A 17,680-nucleotide genomic window follows, 5' to 3' on the forward strand; every position below is an offset into this window, starting at 1 on the left:
AATTACAGAGAGGGCGCAACTGTGCATGTTATAATTACAGCCCCATCTATAATAATAATAATAATTGCTCAAATGTGGCAATATAGTGCCAGATGCTGAAAACTAACTAAACAGGTTAATAAGGAACTACTGATAAGTAAAGTGATACACACAAAATGATGGACATGTAGCACATCCCACAATCCACCACACCCCCAAAATCTTTATGGTCCAAAAGCCATACACCCTATTTCATAATATAGCAAACTGCCTGTGGGTATGTGGGAACATGCGCCAAGTGATGGACTTGCTTGAGATGAAATTCATGCATTTAGACACCTACGCAGGGGACTATGTATCACCACTAGTAGTGATAGGAACTGGAGTCTATACCCCTTACAGCACTATCAACACCAAAATAAATGGGGTTTGGTTTCTTCTTGTACTAATGTTTTTCTTCTTAGATAAGGATGTTACAAGATATCTAAGATCTATACATACAGATCTAGAATACAGCCTAGACACAATACAGTATTATGTCCCAGGAGGGGCCTTTCTAGTAATGTTTGGGGCCCGTAAAACTTTAGTCATATTTTTCGCAAAGTGCCGATGCGACAATATAAACAGTAACTTATTACTACCTGCTCTGTCACGTTTAAATTGTATAGGCACCTGAGGACACCAATACAGTAGAAAGAAGGAGAAGAAGTTTGGATTATCATTGTAGCTTCCTTCTAGGGTCCTGGGCTGCCTGGGACTGAGTCCTATCTGGCGGAGTCTGCGGTGGGGTGATGTCACGGGTGCCCATAGAGAGGGCTCTGAGTGCAACCTCTGGCACCCGTGCCATAGGTTCGCCACCACTGCCCTATAGCCTCTCACTAGAAGCATCCATAGTGTTCAAGGTTAAGTCACAAGTGGCGTTTGCCATGTGTTTTTAAATGCACTGCAGAAATGTGTACGTTTTACATGTTAGCATGCGTTTGGCTGGTATGAAAGAGTTTTTCTTCATTGCTGAAGGTGTAAGCAGCTGTGAAATGTGAACACAGCTGCTTACACTTCCAACAATGAAGAAAAAACAGCCAAACGCATGGCAACATGTAAAACGGATGCGTTTCATGATACATCACAAACGCCACTTGTGCACCCTCATGGATGTACTACTGAGCTGCTTCCTCATTGGTTCAGATTCTTTGCTGACATTCGCAACTGGTCCTGTGTAGGGATCAGGTGAGGGCAGCTCCAGTCAGCAGCCCCCATGTGAATCCTCCTAGAGAAGTCCAGGAGATTGGGAAGCCTAGCTGGTATTCTCGAAAAGCAGTACTTACCTCAGGACTTGCTTCTCTCAGTGTCCTGACAAGCTCCATGTCCTGTGCTGATGCTGTATTTCACCCATCAATTGCTCCTTCTCACTGCCCTGACTAGTGTTGTGCCCCTTACTGTGCTTGCTCTACAGCAGCCGCTAGTACTGCTGCTATGGTGAGCCAAGCTGTCAGCAGCATGGAAACTGTCAGCAGGACTTACCCTGTACGCGTCTCCTCCTTCCTTCTGATCTCCTGCTTCAGTGTTTCAGCGGCCGGGGGAGACATGATGCGATGATACAGCGCGGCGGGTTCTATGTGGAGTACAGATGCTGTTCCCTATAAATGTGCGCCTCTGACAGCCTACAACTATACTCTTCTACCCGCCCTAGCCCCGCCCCTTACTTCACAGACGCGCATACACACGATTCCTATTGGTCATCAGGAACATGCCCATGACGCTCCCCCTAAAGGATGGGGTTTTCAACGTCACCTGATAGGACGAGCTTGTTTTGTGAATGACACATTGTACATTCCGAGCCACGTGCGTCACCGGCGCCGGATGTAGCGGGGATCGTGCTAGCGGACACGGCACCCTGGTTCCCGTCATGTGACACTATAGCAGGAGGGAGAGTTCTAGCATGGGGTAGCCCCACTAGTGCACTCATTTGTTTCATGTGGTCTGACATGTGATGTGAGTCTCATACTACAACATGACCCCCACATTACACCAGGTCACATCCCGAATAGTATTTCAAGGGCTAAACACAATATGATCCCACTGCCTATAATGGCATCTATCGCACTTCTGTCAGGATTTCTAACATTTTGTACATAATTTTTGTTGAAATCTATGACTAAATCTCCAAAGAAGTTTCCAGTAAGGCAAAATACTCTGTCCTCATTTCTGTTTGAAGTGACCACTGCAGAAGCACTGAATCCATTGTCATTCTTTTCGATAAAATGACATGTGTATTATAAAACACATGTTATTGTCATGTAGAAATGTTTATGGGCAGCACAGTGGCTTAGTGGTTAGCATTACAGCCTTGGAGCGCTGGAGACCTGATTTCCAGTCCCAGGGTCAACATCTGCAAAGTTTGTATGTTCTCTCCATATTTGCGTACGTTTATTCCACTTTCCTCCCACACTCCAAAACATACTGGTAGGTTGATTAGATTATGAGCCCCCATGAGGAAAGGGACTGATTTGGCAAGTTCTGTGCAGCGCTACGTAATCTATAAAAAAAATAATAATTATTATTACACCAATTTCCCCATCAGTGGGGGACATTTATAATGGATTCTATGCCAGAAGCCCTGAAATAATCGCAATTGCTAACGATTACCCTTAACACTTGCTCCACACCAAGAGGTTGATTCTGCACTCTGCCTGCGCACTCTGCAGCTGCTAAGCTTTCACAAGTAGGACCAGGCACAGAAATATAAGCTGCACGGCTGCCCCGCCAGATACAACAGGTGGCATAGGCCTCTTGATGTATCTGGCGGCAACTTAGGGGCAGGGATTTCATCGTAATGTAATAAATCTCCCCAAGTATTCTGTCTTATTTTCCACATATTTATCAAAGGTTTGAGACTGGTTTTTAGACAGTTTTACAACTAGTATGACAAAAGGGCCATTACTTCATAGAAGAGCGGCAGAATTCTTGCACAGCTTTCTAGCGTAAACTAGGCCAACTAATAGGAGGTGCAAAGTTATACTAGACCGTCTGACAATCTCTGAACATTTAGACAAATACAGTGACGCACAAGGCTTTATTCACATCACGGTTTCTTCCTGCATTTTAAGTATAGAACTTATCTCACTGTATGTGATGTGCAGGGTGTCTCCCTAGTGACATAACTGTTTATATATAAATAGTTATATCAGTGGGGGAACACCTCTGGGGATAGATGCCATGCAGTGGTATTGGCTTCCTATAGGCTATAATTGTATCTTTTAGAGTTTTATCAAGGCTTGTATGCCAGTTTTCTTGAAGTACTCATAATTCCTTGGCAGGAATAGCAACTATTTTATTAGTTCAAAAGGCACAGGTTGACTCCCCCCTCTCAGGGGACTTAGCTCACGCTGCTGGCAAGGAGCAACATAATGTAAAATAATAGATTAAAATGCACTCAATTCATATTGCTGACAGGCATTATTGAAAAATGCTAGGTAAAAATGACCTGCCTGATGACAGGTTCACTTTAAGTCTTGTAGAAGACAACTACATCATTTCATAGTGGCATCCACAATATAACTATTGTGACCATGTTTCTCTATTTGTACCGACACCATTAAAATAAGGTTTTGTTCAAGTCAAATTGGAGCATATATATATAAACATTACTTGGAAAAAAAATGCTGTAAAAATGTGTTACTACTGTTGTACTACTTGAGATAGGTTAGAATATATGCTTTAGATGTACATGTAATTCTGCCTAATGAATATCTTTAGAAACATCTGCTCTTGTACAGAGCAATATCTGCTATAAATAATGCTTCCGCCACAGTACATCTTCATTTGAGCTGTGCGTCCAATACTGAAATGACTCACTGGGGTGACGTGCCAGCCTTAGTTACCCAGTTGGACGCTCTCCAGAACATGGTGACACAATGCTGCAATAACCTGTAATGATAACTTCGTAGTTTACACAGATACTCAAAGAAACAGCTGAAAATACAGCTAATACTGAAATGACTGTGGTATTCCTAGCCCCCAAATTGTACTAATGGGTATCCACAGGGGGTGTCTGGCAGGCTAAGTTGTGTTCAGGTGGTTGGCACCTGACTGGTTTCTACATTAGTCCAAAATATAGAGTACATCTTGATGACATCTGCTAGGAGAGCAAGTGAGAGATTATCCTATTTGTTTTATTTGGTCCACTATGCTAGGAAGCCCACGTAGTAATTGTGGATTTATAGTCATGTCTTCCGTGGCAGCGACAGGCAGGTTGTGGAGTTGTCACTGCTGTCATTGCCTGTAATTGTCTACAGTGGTCACCTGACAGGGACATCTCCTCTGACACAAGAAAAGGAGCAGCCTAGAACTTTGGAAGGGCTAGCTATCGTTTACTATTTTATTACTGCTTTTTACAGCACATTGACACCTTTTAAAATTATTTTGACTTTTCTCTCCATTGTTTTTTCCTTCGTCTTTTCAAATTTTACTTTAGCTTCAAATGAAGGTCATAAATGGGTGAGGCTGTGGTGATTTGTCCAATGAACTATTTATTCAGTTGCCATATTCAATTCACTAGACATGTTGGTTAATAACTACTGCAACTTTCTAGAAAAATCTCATACACATGACCATAAATGTGTACCGTGAGTTAGTCACGCAACACACTGGGGTTTTATTTTGTCTTAGTTGAGCCTTATTTGTCTCAGATGAGGCCTATTTAACCAAGTCTCAACAGTAGTAAATGAAACCAGACAACGTGGTGAAAGATCAACCACACTGATTTCTATACTCATTCACAGGTTCACGGTGTAGTGCATGCACAACGCTCTGAGAAGGTGCTGAGCGCTTAGTAATTTTCAATGGACAATGAGGGTGAGTGGTGCTCTCCCACTGATGTCTTACAAGCCACAACAAAAGGCCAATGGCCTCTTGCTTGCAGCCAGGAACATAGCCAAGTGTATGCATGTAGACATTTTACATAGTTTTTAGCTGAGAGATTGGTGAGCCCATCAGTATCTTCCTCGATCCACAATCAATTTAGCTGTGCAGTAAAAGCTTGTTAATGTGAAGTTTCCAAAGGATACGTTCACATGTGAAGTTATTATTGCATCAGATTGCATAGGTTTTCAAATGTTACTATTCATTTGGCTGCTTCGAAAGCTTTATTCTTCATTGTTGTAAGTGTAAGCAGCTGTAAAAACGGACTGCTTAAAAATGGATCAAAAACGGGTTTTTGACCAGTTTTAATTAAGATAATTGGTAAAACCTGTCAAAAACTGATGCGTTTTTCAAAAAAGTATGCCTTTTTTAACGCATTTGTTTTTTAACGGACTGCTTAAAAATGGACCAAAAAACGGGTTCAAAACGCCATGTGTGACATCACACTTAGGAGATATGGGTGCCAAAGCGCCACTGGGGGAATTTTAAGACTGGCGTTTAAAACTGATGTGTCCATTACTCCTCAGAGAGCAAACATCAGAGTGCTGTCACACGATAGCGCTTTAACTCTGTTTAGAAATGGAATCAAAGCGCATGGGGGCGTGCCACAGCCGATTTCGTATGCGTTTCTATGGAAACACATGAGATTGGTAACCAGAAACCTGTACAGGCAGTCCCTGGGTTACATACAAGATAGGGTCTGTAGGTTTGTTGTAGGTTTATTCTTAAGTTGAATTTGTATGAACTGTATATTTTATCATTGTAATCCCAGCCAGAACTTTTTTGGTCTCTGTGACAATTGGATTTTAAAAATGTTGGGTTGTCATAAGAATCAATATTAACACTAAAGCTTCATTAGAAACACATTTGATAACTGTTATAGTTGTTTATTGTAGCCTAGGACAAAAGTACAATAAATTACCAATATCCAGAGGTCCGTTTGTAACTAGGGGTCGTATGTAAGTCGTGTGTTCTTAAGTAGGGGACCGCCTGTATCTTGCTTTTAGACAATACAAGACACCGGGTGCTGGTTATCAATCACATGTGTTTCCATAGAAATGCGATCGGCCTTGGCATGCCCCGGTGCGTTTCTAAAAGGAATCAAAGTGCTATTGTGTGACTGCATCCTAACAGGCAAATTGTTGAATTGTGGGGTAACCGGAACAAGACTCAAAAAATTAATTTTATCTTTACACTATGCATTTATTATGTACTTTTTATAAAAACTTGATTTAAGATACAATTGCTTTAACATGTTACTTTGTTCCAGTTACAAACAAAATAAACACAAATGTGAAGGCTACACTTGGAGTTCATGGATAATGTTCATAGTACATATTGTTATCTTTAACAATTAAGCAATCTTATTCAACTTGGAAAAACAACCTTTCTCCTGTATGTTTTAATTTGTAATTACTAAACACTGTTGTCACACAATGTATCCTATGATATATACTCTTAAAAGAAATTTTTGAAGGAACTCTGTTTTTCCCCAATCTGTAGGAATCCCAGTATAGAGTGTATAACAATAAACCTAGGGAAACCTAGGTTTTTAAAGCGAACCTGTTATATCATTTTTAGTTGGTAAAAGGTTCCAATAGCCTATGCTATACTATTTAAAAAAAGTCTTTTTCTGCAGTCTTAATTATTTCAGTACTTTATAAAACTGTATTTCACATTATCTTTCTCCTTGCCAGCAGCGTGGGGTCAGTTCCAGGAGGTGGGGATGTCGGAGGGTGTTAGCTGTAGCAGGCTTTGTGTGCCTGTGTCTCAGTCTCCTTATGCATTCTTTGTATACACCACACCATCCACCACCCTCCCCTGCCTGTTCAATGAACTTGACAGGAAGTTGGGAGAGATCTGGGTGAGTGCAGACTGCCACAGGCACACAGAGGCTGCAGCTGATCACCCACGGGACTCACCACACGCAGGGAGCGGACAAAGGCACTTTTAAAATCACCGTAGTATAGGCTATTGGAACCTGTCACCAACTGAAAATGACCTTTCTGGTGATAGGCACTGTAAAATTTTTGTTCCTGATATTTTACTGGAGACCCGTATGACCCATATGAAAAAAAGCTGGTCTAGTTTTAAGCTTTTGCAACATGACAACTATTTGTTAGTAGTCATTTCATGTATGTTGAGATGGACCAGGAATCAAGACTGACCAGAAATGAAAACAGTGGAATGTGACCAAGTGGGTAAAAATGTTATGACTTAAGCTTCATTTTCACATCAGATTGACAGCTCTTCTGCTCAGTAAATTACAGGGAGAGCCGTTGGTTTACTTTGTGAGGGTATGGGGGAAAGAGGGCCCTCTGGCATTAAAGTAAGCATACCAGAATTCTGACACTAAAGAAAATTGAAAAATGCTACTTATGAGATATTTTACATTTTTTATGGCACTCACCAAGACACCATAGTAGTGGGATCAGGGGGTAGGAGAGTCAGGGAGAAATGTGTAGCCTTTTGCTATATTATGTCCTGCCCATTTAAGTTACAGTATATGTTATATAAAGCTGAGTGAGTGTATGTGTGTTTGTGTCCCCGCTAAAGGAATCTGCACCGTCGCGTTTACAATCACCAAATTTTTCACAGCCGCTCTCTAGTTTTGAACCAAAATTTTCACCACATGCTCTCCAAAATATGCTTATTAACCATATATATAGGAGTCATTGTCTGATACTGCTGCTATGGCAGTTAGAGGCTAAACCAGGATTGGTTGCTATTTTGCCATAGGTCATTAATATGAGCTCTGAGCTTTGAATGGTTACTTAGAGACAGACAGTCGTGGACAGAGAAAGTCAGAGAAAACCGTCAAACTGTCAGAGACAGACAAAGATAAAGATAGCCAGAGACAGACAAAGACAGTCAGAGACAAATACTGACAGAGAAAGACAGGCAGTCAGAGACAGAGACAGTCAAAGACAGAAACAGTCACAAACAATCAGAGACAGAGAAAGTCAGACACACACATACAGAGACACTCAGAGACAGAAATGGTCAAAGACCGTCAGAGAGACAGACAGAGTAAGAGACACTCAGAGACAGAGACAGTCAGAGATGACAGTCAAAAGAGAAAGACAAAAATGGTCACTAACAGAGACATAGACACTCAGATATAGAAACGATCATAGAGACAGTCAATCAGAGACCGAGAGACACAGAGACTGTCAGAAAGAAAGACAGTGAGAGGGAGAGATAGATACATATGAAATAACTTTTGTTAACCCATCTTATTTTGTTATAGCTTTGAGCAGTTATTTACTATCTTGGGCAATGCCGGGAGCTACAGATAGTGTATACAGGCAGTCCCCGGGTTACATACAAGATAGGGTCTGTAGGGTTGTTCTTAAGTTGAATTTGTATGTAAGTCGGAACTGTATATTTTATCATTGTAATCCCAGCCAGAACTTTTTTGGTCTCTGTGACAATTGGATTTTAAAAATGTTGGGTTGTCATAAGAATCAATATTAACACTAAAGCTTCATTACAGACACCTGTGATAACTGTTACAGCTGATTATTGTAGCCTAGGACTATAGTACAATAAATTACCAATATCCAGAGGTCCGTTTGTAACTAGGGGTCGTATGTAAGTCGAGTGTTCTTAAGTAGGGGACCGCCTGTATATTATAAACATAAATATAATGAACACTAATACTATATGTAATAGACTGAGGCTGAATTTACAGGCTGCAATAGAATTTCTAAATGAGATTCAGGTGCAGCGAGAAGGAGTTTCTCCAGATCACATATGTGTTTACACTGAAAGGCTTGCAATTGGGAAAGAGCACTATTTACTAAAAAAAAGTGCACTATGTGCAATTTGCCTATGTAGTGAGCATTGGACGCCAGTTTCATGAATTGAGGCACACATTCTTCATGAATGGCTCTCCCTGCAAAGTCCAACAGAAAACTGGCACAAGGACCTTAGTAAATGTATATTTTGCCTTGTTTACATGCAACTCACGTCGTCCTTGTTCCCAATTGCAAGTGTTTCAGTGTCAACGCATAAACAAACGGGGGAAACTCCTTCCCACTGCCTTTTAATAGTGTGTAAATGCAGCCTTAAAATAATTTTGGAATGCTTTTGATCAGCTGGAGGTTCACCCAGTGATCATGAGACTGGGAATCCCTAAAGAGGACCTGTCACCAGATATTGAACACCCTGACTAGCAATGCCTGCTGATAAAGGGTTACAAGTCCTCCCAATATCTCTAAAATTAGTTGCCAGTGAGGCACTGTAGCTTAAACAGATGTTTTTCTGATATGCAAATTAGCTTTCTGACTCATGTCTGATGTTTGTGACTCTTCTCTCTCCCAGGTATGGGGAGTATTAGATTGGGGGGGGGGAATATAAGATAAAAGGGGATTTATGTGGATGTAAGTGATTGTGAAACAATTTTAAGCTAAAAGAAGGGTGTCCGTCGCTTAATAGGGCATATGTTCCCTGCTCCCTGTGTAAATGGAGTGGTAGTTTGCATGCATGCTACAACTTCTTTTATGTTATGGGGATGAAAAAGCGCTGTACTGGACTCCCATAGAAGTAATAGCAGCAGTAGCCACGCTTGTGCACTCCTTGTACATGTGTTCCTTACTTTTACTTATAAACTGTCTTGTTCTACATTTCAACTGAAATTTGTGAGCCCAACCTTATTTCTGTTCTCTTGCAATCCATAATGCATATTTCTGTCCTCCCTGTCATCTGCCGTAATTATCGCAGTATTGTTTTTTACCCTGTTATTTAGTCTATGAACTTTCACTACTTTTGTACTATTTTTTGTTTTCATTCAATCATGGTCATTTGAGCTCAGGGAAAAACACCAGAAGCAAAGTTCAAGGCCAAGAGAGTGCAATAGACGGTGACAGTCGCCTTCTCTGCACACACCCAGCTCTTAACTCAGAATGTGAGAATTTCAGTGTTTGGGGCTGTGAGAGGGAGGAAATCTTAGCACCAATCATAATGGAGCATTTTCCACACACCCACTTGAGAGAGCCAATCACAAATCTGAAGGATCAGACAATACCGGCAGTGTTCCCTGGGAAAAGAACAGCAAATAGATGCAGTTACACTATGTATTTTTTATAAATTATTTATGCCTGACCAGTTACCACAATAAACTTAAGTACTGAATTAATTCATGTTTGTGGATACAAGAGTGAATGCATTCCCACCATCTTCATAGATATTCTGTATATCTGTGTACAAAATTCAGTGTGCTAGATTTTTTAGATTTTATTCAGTATACAGAAGACAATATACATTGTACTAGTTTATAGAAATTGAAAACTTAGCAGTGTATTCACAGTATTATTACGTTGTAGTTAGCTTTCTATCTTATAGATAACTAATGATGTTCCCAGGACATGACCAGGATACTCATCTGTAAGGACAAACCCTCTGTGGGTCACGTGGTCCCACCCTTTCTGCCTGTGTGTCATTTGATCATAGAACCAGGGGTTGTATTAAAGCTGCTGTACTAAGGAGAACTAGACCCCTCACACACAATGCCTGGTCTCAGTCTCCCAAACGGCACAATTGCATTTCTGTACGGTGTATGGGCATCTCTGCATGATGTTTGGGCATCCCTGTATAATGCTTGTGCATCTCTGTACAGCAGCACTGGGTTCCTGAGTACAAGCCCACCAAGGTCAACATCTGCAAAGAGTTTGTATGTTCTCTCCGTGTTTGTGTGGGTTTCCTCCGGATCCTCCGGTTTCCTCCCACACTCCAAAACATACTGATTGGATTGGATAGGTTGATTAGATTGTGAGCCCCATTGGGGACAGGGATTGATTTGACAAGCTCTGTGTGTATCGCTGCACAATCTGTGTGTGCTATATAAATAAAGGAATTATTATTACTAGTCTATATGCATCTCTCTACCGTGTAGTTGCAACTCTGTAAACTGCAAGTACATTTCTGTGCAAGTACATGTGATTCTATGTACACTGCATTTGCATCTCTATACGGTGTATGTGCAAATTTGTAGAGTGTATATGCATCTCTATACAGTGTATGGGAATCTCTGTACGCCACATGTGCATCTCTGTACAGTGTATATACATCTCTGTATGGCGTATGTGCAACTCAGTACACTGCATGTAGAGTACATCTCTGTACAGCACAAGTGCATTTGTATACGTTATATGTGCATCTCTGTACAGTGTATGTGCATCTCTGTGCAGCGCATATGCATTTCTGTGTGGTGTATGGGCATCTCTATACAGTGTATGTGCACCTCTGTATGGTGTATGTGCAACTTTGTAGACTGCATGTACATTTCACAGCAGCGCATGCGAATCACTGTACACTGAATGTGTATCTCTGTACAGTGTATTTGCAACTCTGTACACTGCATGTGGACCTCTGTACAATGTATCTGCATCTCTGTACAGTGTATGGGAATCTCTGTATGCCGCATATGCATCTCTGTACAGTGTATATGTATCTATGTACGGTGTATGTGCAACTCTGTACACAGCATGTACAGAACATCTCTGAACAGCACATGTGAATTTCTATACAGCGCATGTGCATTTCTATACGGTGTATGTGCATCTCTGTGTGGTGTAGGTTCATCTCTGAGCCTGTGAAGACTGAGGTTGGTGTATCTCCTTAATACAGCAACTTGAATCCTGTTCCCTGCACATGATCTAATGAAGCACCAGTACGTAAACCTGAGGTACTGCATTATTTCAGAACAGTTCTGGGGCAGGCAGGGAACTTACCACAAGATACATTTGAATACCCCTGGAGGGGCCCATGGCCACACAAACCACCAAATGTTATTCACCTTCACCCTTTGACCTTCACCCTTTAAATCCTCATACATCTGTCTGTTCTCTCAATACACTTGTACGGTATTCAAGAGCCGTTTGAGATCTTAAAGCAGGCAGAAGGAGGATCCTCCATTTCCCAAGGAGCTTGATTCTAGTACCATATATAGGAAGTAAATTGTAAGGGCTATAATACAGTATTCATACAGCCCATGGACCATAGCAGTCTTAATCCACCCCTGGTAGTAGGTTCCCATCACTGTCTCCATCATTTTACAGACAACACAAACAAAGCATCTAAAACAGCAGGAAAGCAAGCCTAAACTTTGTATCCTAAAATCATTAACAACCAGTATTGCAGCCACTCACATCGTAGCTTTCATTTTCTTGTAGTTCTCTTGACAAATTAAAGCTGTGTCCTAATTGTTTTTTATTATTTTTTTGCAGCAAAATCCATCCCCTGTCATAGGTTTACTGTTAATGCCTTAACACACCATGATTTATTTTGGTCCATAAAAAAAAGGATACAGGGGGTATATCATTTTGACTGCACTATGAAAGCCATAGAAATAAAGCCTGAAAATGGCATAATTGCCCATTTTGTCATTTCCACAGCATTTATAATGTTTCATCTTCCCAGTACATTGCACAGAATATTGAATCATGATGAAAACAAGAAGCTCAAAAATACTTAAAAATACTTAATGGCTTCTGTGCTTTCTTTACAATTACTGATAATACTGGGCAAGCATGTTTCTAAGCCAAAACTAGTTTCTACTTGTCGCAGTTGCTATATCTGCAAAACTAAGTTAATGTTAACTTGTTTTATTGGCGTCATTTTTTTGTATACACTAATTATCATACATTATTTGTTTTAAGAACATCTTTAAATGAATCGTTACAGTAATTGCCTTTCAAGAAATATTTGTCAGTAAGAAAGGGGCGAAATTTAGGTTTTGGAGCTCAGTTTTCACCCCTCAAAGAATGTATCTAGGGTTGTATGAGCATTTTAACCCCTAAAATGCTGGCTCAAATGTAATACAAAGCGAATGGTGCAGAGTTAAAATCGCATTGTTTTCTCAAATGTGCCATTGAAGTGATAAATGAAATCAGCCCAACAAACAGTCCCAAAATCTTTCTGTGGCTTATTCCAGGCAATATCCTATATGTGGCAATAATCTGCAGGATGGAGACACGGCAGGGCTCAAAGTGGAATGACTGCCATTTGGAGCACAGACATTTTACATATTTTTTTTTTCTTTTTGGCATCATGAAGCATTTGTAGATGCCAAAAAGGACCAGTACAGTAGAAACCCCTAAGAAGTGATCCTATTTTGGAAAATACTCCCCTCCATGATTTAATCCAGGGGTATAGTTAGGATTTGAACCCCACAGGTGGACCCCAAATAAAATACATAATGGATACTGCATAGTAAAAAATATCCAAGGGAGACAAACACCCCAAAAATCATGATGCGGTTTCTCCTGGGTTCGGCAGTAACCCATACAGGGCAATAATCTACAGGCTGGGCACATGGCAGGGCTTAGAAGGGAAAGTGCCGCAAACAGCATGATGTATAAGCTGTGTATAGTAAATCAGGGTAAAAACTACATCCAAAGATCCTGGGGTGTGTGATACATACAGAAGCAATCTTTCATATATAGTACTGGTTTTTCTGGGCATGTTTCACAATGGTAAATGGCGTCCTTCCGAATGTCTTTTTTGGAACACACCCTGCACCTATTTTTGTGTCCTTCCCTTCTTGGCAGTTTGGGGAACTTCTTCTGGAAAGTGCTGCCCTGGTACAATACATGTTGTGGCCTCGCTTCCAGAAGTGCTGGCGCTCCCCCTTCCTGGTCTCCAAACAGAAAATTCTTAATAACCACCTCTTGAAATTCCAGGAAAGTTCCCCTCTGGCCTGCACATCGATATATCACGTAAGAATTATACAGTGCTATCTGCATGATGTGCATGGTAGAGGCGGTAGCCCTGGTCCAGCGGTGGGTGCACCAAATCCCACACTATCTTTGCAGTAATCCAGGAGGGGGGGGGGGCATTCTGCGGGCACTGTAGTGGAGTCCTTCCCTTCATATACCCTGAACTTGTAGGTTTACCCTGATATTCTTTCGCACAGCTTATATATCTTCACACCATACCTTGACCTCTTATTGGGCACGTACTGGAGGAATTGAAGTCTCCTTTTAAAATGTACCAGGGACTCGTCTATGGTCACATGTTTTGCAGAGGTATATGCCTAGGCAAACTTGGCACTAAAATGGTCTGATATGGGCCTGACCTTAAACAAACAATCGCAACTGGGGTCATATCTGGTTGAGCACTGTGTGTTGTCGGTGTAATGCAAAAACTTATGGATGGATGGCCCATCCTGCTCATCGCCATGCGGAAAATCTTAACTTTCAAATTGTGTCGCAAGCCCAAGCACTTACATGCACCACAAACAAGAAAGTAAACTCTGTCAGACCTGAGCGGGGAAGCGACACATGCAGGATATCGGGGGCATAATCTTAGTGAATCACGGAATGCATTGGAGTCGGACAATGCACTTTCGGTGAACTCCAGCGGCCGGGTAAGTAAATGTGCTCCAATGTGCAACAGAAAAATTGGGTAACGTACACCAGAAAAATTAGATAATGTGTACCAACTACACGGATGAACCACCTAGCCGACACACATAAAAAAATTAGTGTGCAACCAATTACACGGTCAAATCACACAGCCGGCACACATTAGATAATGCGCACCAAACTACATGGACAAGTCACACGGTCGGCACACAGAAAAACTACCAAACTACAGGTATATCTACGGGTGCTCTGGAAAAAAAAACACCTAGTTTGGTGCCCTAGCTACCATTAAAGATGCTGTGAAGCGCTATTCACATGGCACACTGAAAAGTGCGTTTGGGTTTCGAAGGGACAGACAGGAGATGTGAAAAACGGAGGACAAGTGTGATCACGCTAGGTGAATTGTCTCATTCCAATAATTGACTAATGCAGGGAAACTTAGAACAGTGTCTCATCATTTCATCGTAGTCAAGTGTAAATATTACAAATTTTAAATGCCGTAGATTAACAGTCCATGACTCACTGTAAAGTTACTACTAACATCCATCCAGTAAAATAATCTATGCACAAGTCTGAATAATTCTACTTCTAGAATTATAATTTCAGGTTAAATGGCTCATCTTTTGGAAATTGAAGCTAGAGGGAAATGCACCCAACTAAGAAGAATTTCATAATGGGTGCATTCTTAGGAAACTCCAACGCTTGGAGTACATAATATTGCTAAAGTTTTGCCAAAGCCGTCTAAATAATAAATAAAAAATATAGTACAGTCAAAACATCTATTCCTGCTGAAACATCCAAATCCCTATTGTTTCTCACATTCATCAAACTAGAGAGACCAAATATCAAGACATCTGAAGGTCACTATGACTTTAAAAAGTGTCTATGAAAATGGATACTGCCAGGAATCCTGTATTCCAAATCAAGCAGTAGAGTGTTGAATGAATATTGAAACCTGATGAGCACACAGCAAGGGAAATTATATATTCCCATATGTTAAAGCTGATGCAACCTCCAGGTTTTGTAATCCATCCAATGCAATTCTCAGTCTATATAACACCATGAAATGAGGAAATATGCATTAGGTCTCACAAATTATCAGTATTCTTGCATAAAGTTACCATCATGTTCATAACAGGATATGTAGTAAATATCCTAACTCAAATCCAAGAATAATGGCTTTTTAACTGTAAATGACAGGAAGTGCAACATCACAGCAGTCTTACATCATCTATAGAAATGACCCAACCATTTGTGTTCTAACCTGATGAGTCAGACACGTTGCTAACTCCCACAGAGTATAATGGAAAATAGCTGCCGGCAGTGTTAAACTGGAGAGGGAGGAGAACCTAATGAAAATACCTAATATGAGAAAATCACCTGGAGAAAATGACTAAATTATTTATTCTAAACCATACAGGGGTTTTCCGAGTTGATATTGGTCACTCAAGTCCCCAACCAATGGAAGTAGTCTTCACCCCTGGAGTCAATACACATAAGCAGAAGTAAAGCTCACTTCTGCCCGCATGTAGATATGGATTTGGTTGAAGGGACATCCCTAGTTTGTGATCCTCTGAATATTTGATGCTGATGAAGCGATGTAATACAGCCATATCAGCAGTAGTACAGTCATCATCAAACTGTTCTCAACAGCTCATACCAATTTTCCTGATGAGCATTAATATGTGCTCAAGTCAGGCTGCATTCACACATATGGGGAGATTAATCAGTGCTTCTGGCACTCGCTAAAGCCTGCGAAAATTCACCACTAAATGTTTGAAGGCTTTTATGCAAAACTACTCCTACCAGAGCTGGTTGTAGTCTTGCGTCTGGCGCCGCACCTGCCTAGCGGTTGCATTAGGAGGTCTCTGCCTCTTGATGTATCTGCCCTGACTGGGTTTGAATTAAATCAATTCAAGTCCAACATGGAGAAGATTAGACCTAAAAGCTTGCGTTTGGGAGCTAGTGACATGTTTTTCCTTAACCAGCAAAACATGTGTTGCTACTTACAGAACACAGCTATAGATGTGACACATAGACCTAGTAACTCTAACCCATTGTGTTTCAAGACACAATTCAAGCATTGCGTCAGAACGCAGCCCAAGTACTTAATCTTCTAAGCATTAATCTGTGCATAGCATCCGGAAAACTCTTGAGTAATTTATAGTCTTACACACTGCCTTCCATGTCAGTGGGGAAGATTTGTTAAAGGGAACCTGCCATTCAAATTAACCCTCCTAAAATAAATGTTTCATAAAAAACTATGATAAAAAAAAGCACTGCCCGTATCCCTAAATGGGATGCAATGTTGAAAAATCAGTCTGTAAACTTATTTGCAACACACCTGAGGTCAGTTGAATGATAATACTACACTGCCCTGCTTCCCCAGTCCTGATTGACAGGTCTCACAGCTACCAGTACTTCAAACTGTCTGCCAATATTCACCTACAGACATACACAGCTCTGTAGGGAATACTGTGTCAAATGTTTTACACAGTGCCTTGTCATGTGACTAGAGTGATGTCATTTAAGGTCTTTTACCGCCTAACAATTGCAAAATCTACCGCATGTTTCATGTATCAGATCACATGAAATCACAACATTATTAGAACTAGGAGTCAACGGAGGCATGATGTAATTTTTATGTGATCAGATAGATACATGGGATACATTTTGCAAATGTTTGGGGTAAAGGACTGTAGATGACATCATCCTGGTCACATGACCAGAAGTGGAGAAGAGGCATGGGGAGGAGATGTTGGAGTCAGACAAGGAAGCCATGCCCCTTCAGACTCGCAGCTGTAAGCCAGGCAAGAGAACAAAGTTGATTTTATGGGGATGTGAGGAAAACACCCTTTTTTTAGCTAAACCTTTTCTTAGCTAAACCTGTGGTGACAGGTTTAAGAATTTTCTGACACCCATATTAAGCATTAAGCTCCCCTGTACAGTAGTAATTTGTTCCTCCCTAATTTCCCTACAGAGTGAACAGAGTACTGTGAAGCAAGAGGCAATGTAGCAAAATATCAGATTAATCCAGCACCAAAATATTCTACTTATTTAAAAAATGTTGTCTTCAGACTATGTGAGAAATTCCAATTGTTACATAAAACGTAACCAACACAGGTACAGGGTACAGATAACATCATATCACCTACACATTTCAAGAGAAACCGCAGTCTTATTCATGGCAGAAGGCTAGAAGCAGTGCTTGTATGGTACAAACTGGAAAACAAAATGCAGCATTTCATGGTGACCATGCAACACTTTATTGTAAGGAACGGAGTCTGCCAGAAAGAACAAGCAGAATTTCAGCTATAAATACCCCTGAACCATTATTTTACAGTGTCCTTCAAAAGTACATACATTCTATTAGTCCTGATTTGCCAAGTCTATCTAACCATTTTCTTCAACTT

At 40.8% G+C, this 17,680-nt stretch overlaps 1 protein-coding gene across 2 annotated transcripts in view; it reads right to left on the bottom strand.

The window, feature by feature from the left end:
• Nucleotides 1-17,680, bottom strand: part of PNP (purine nucleoside phosphorylase) — a 42,158-nt gene that overhangs the window by 17,029 nt on the left and 7,449 nt on the right. The window contains exon 1 of one of the 2 annotated variants that reach the window (XM_072149680.1): nt 1,501-1,656. The exons of the other annotated variant lie outside the window; for it this stretch is intronic. Within the exon in view, the coding sequence (XP_072005781.1) occupies nt 1,501-1,565 (65 nt within the window). The 5' untranslated portion in view covers nt 1,566-1,656. Of the gene's footprint in view, nt 1-1,500; nt 1,657-17,680 lie in introns of those variants that run through there. 2 annotated transcript variants of the gene reach the window in all.

This window comes from Engystomops pustulosus, chromosome 1 (genome assembly GCF_040894005.1).
Source record: "Engystomops pustulosus chromosome 1, aEngPut4.maternal, whole genome shotgun sequence".
NCBI lineage: Eukaryota > Metazoa > Chordata > Amphibia > Anura > Leptodactylidae > Engystomops > Engystomops pustulosus.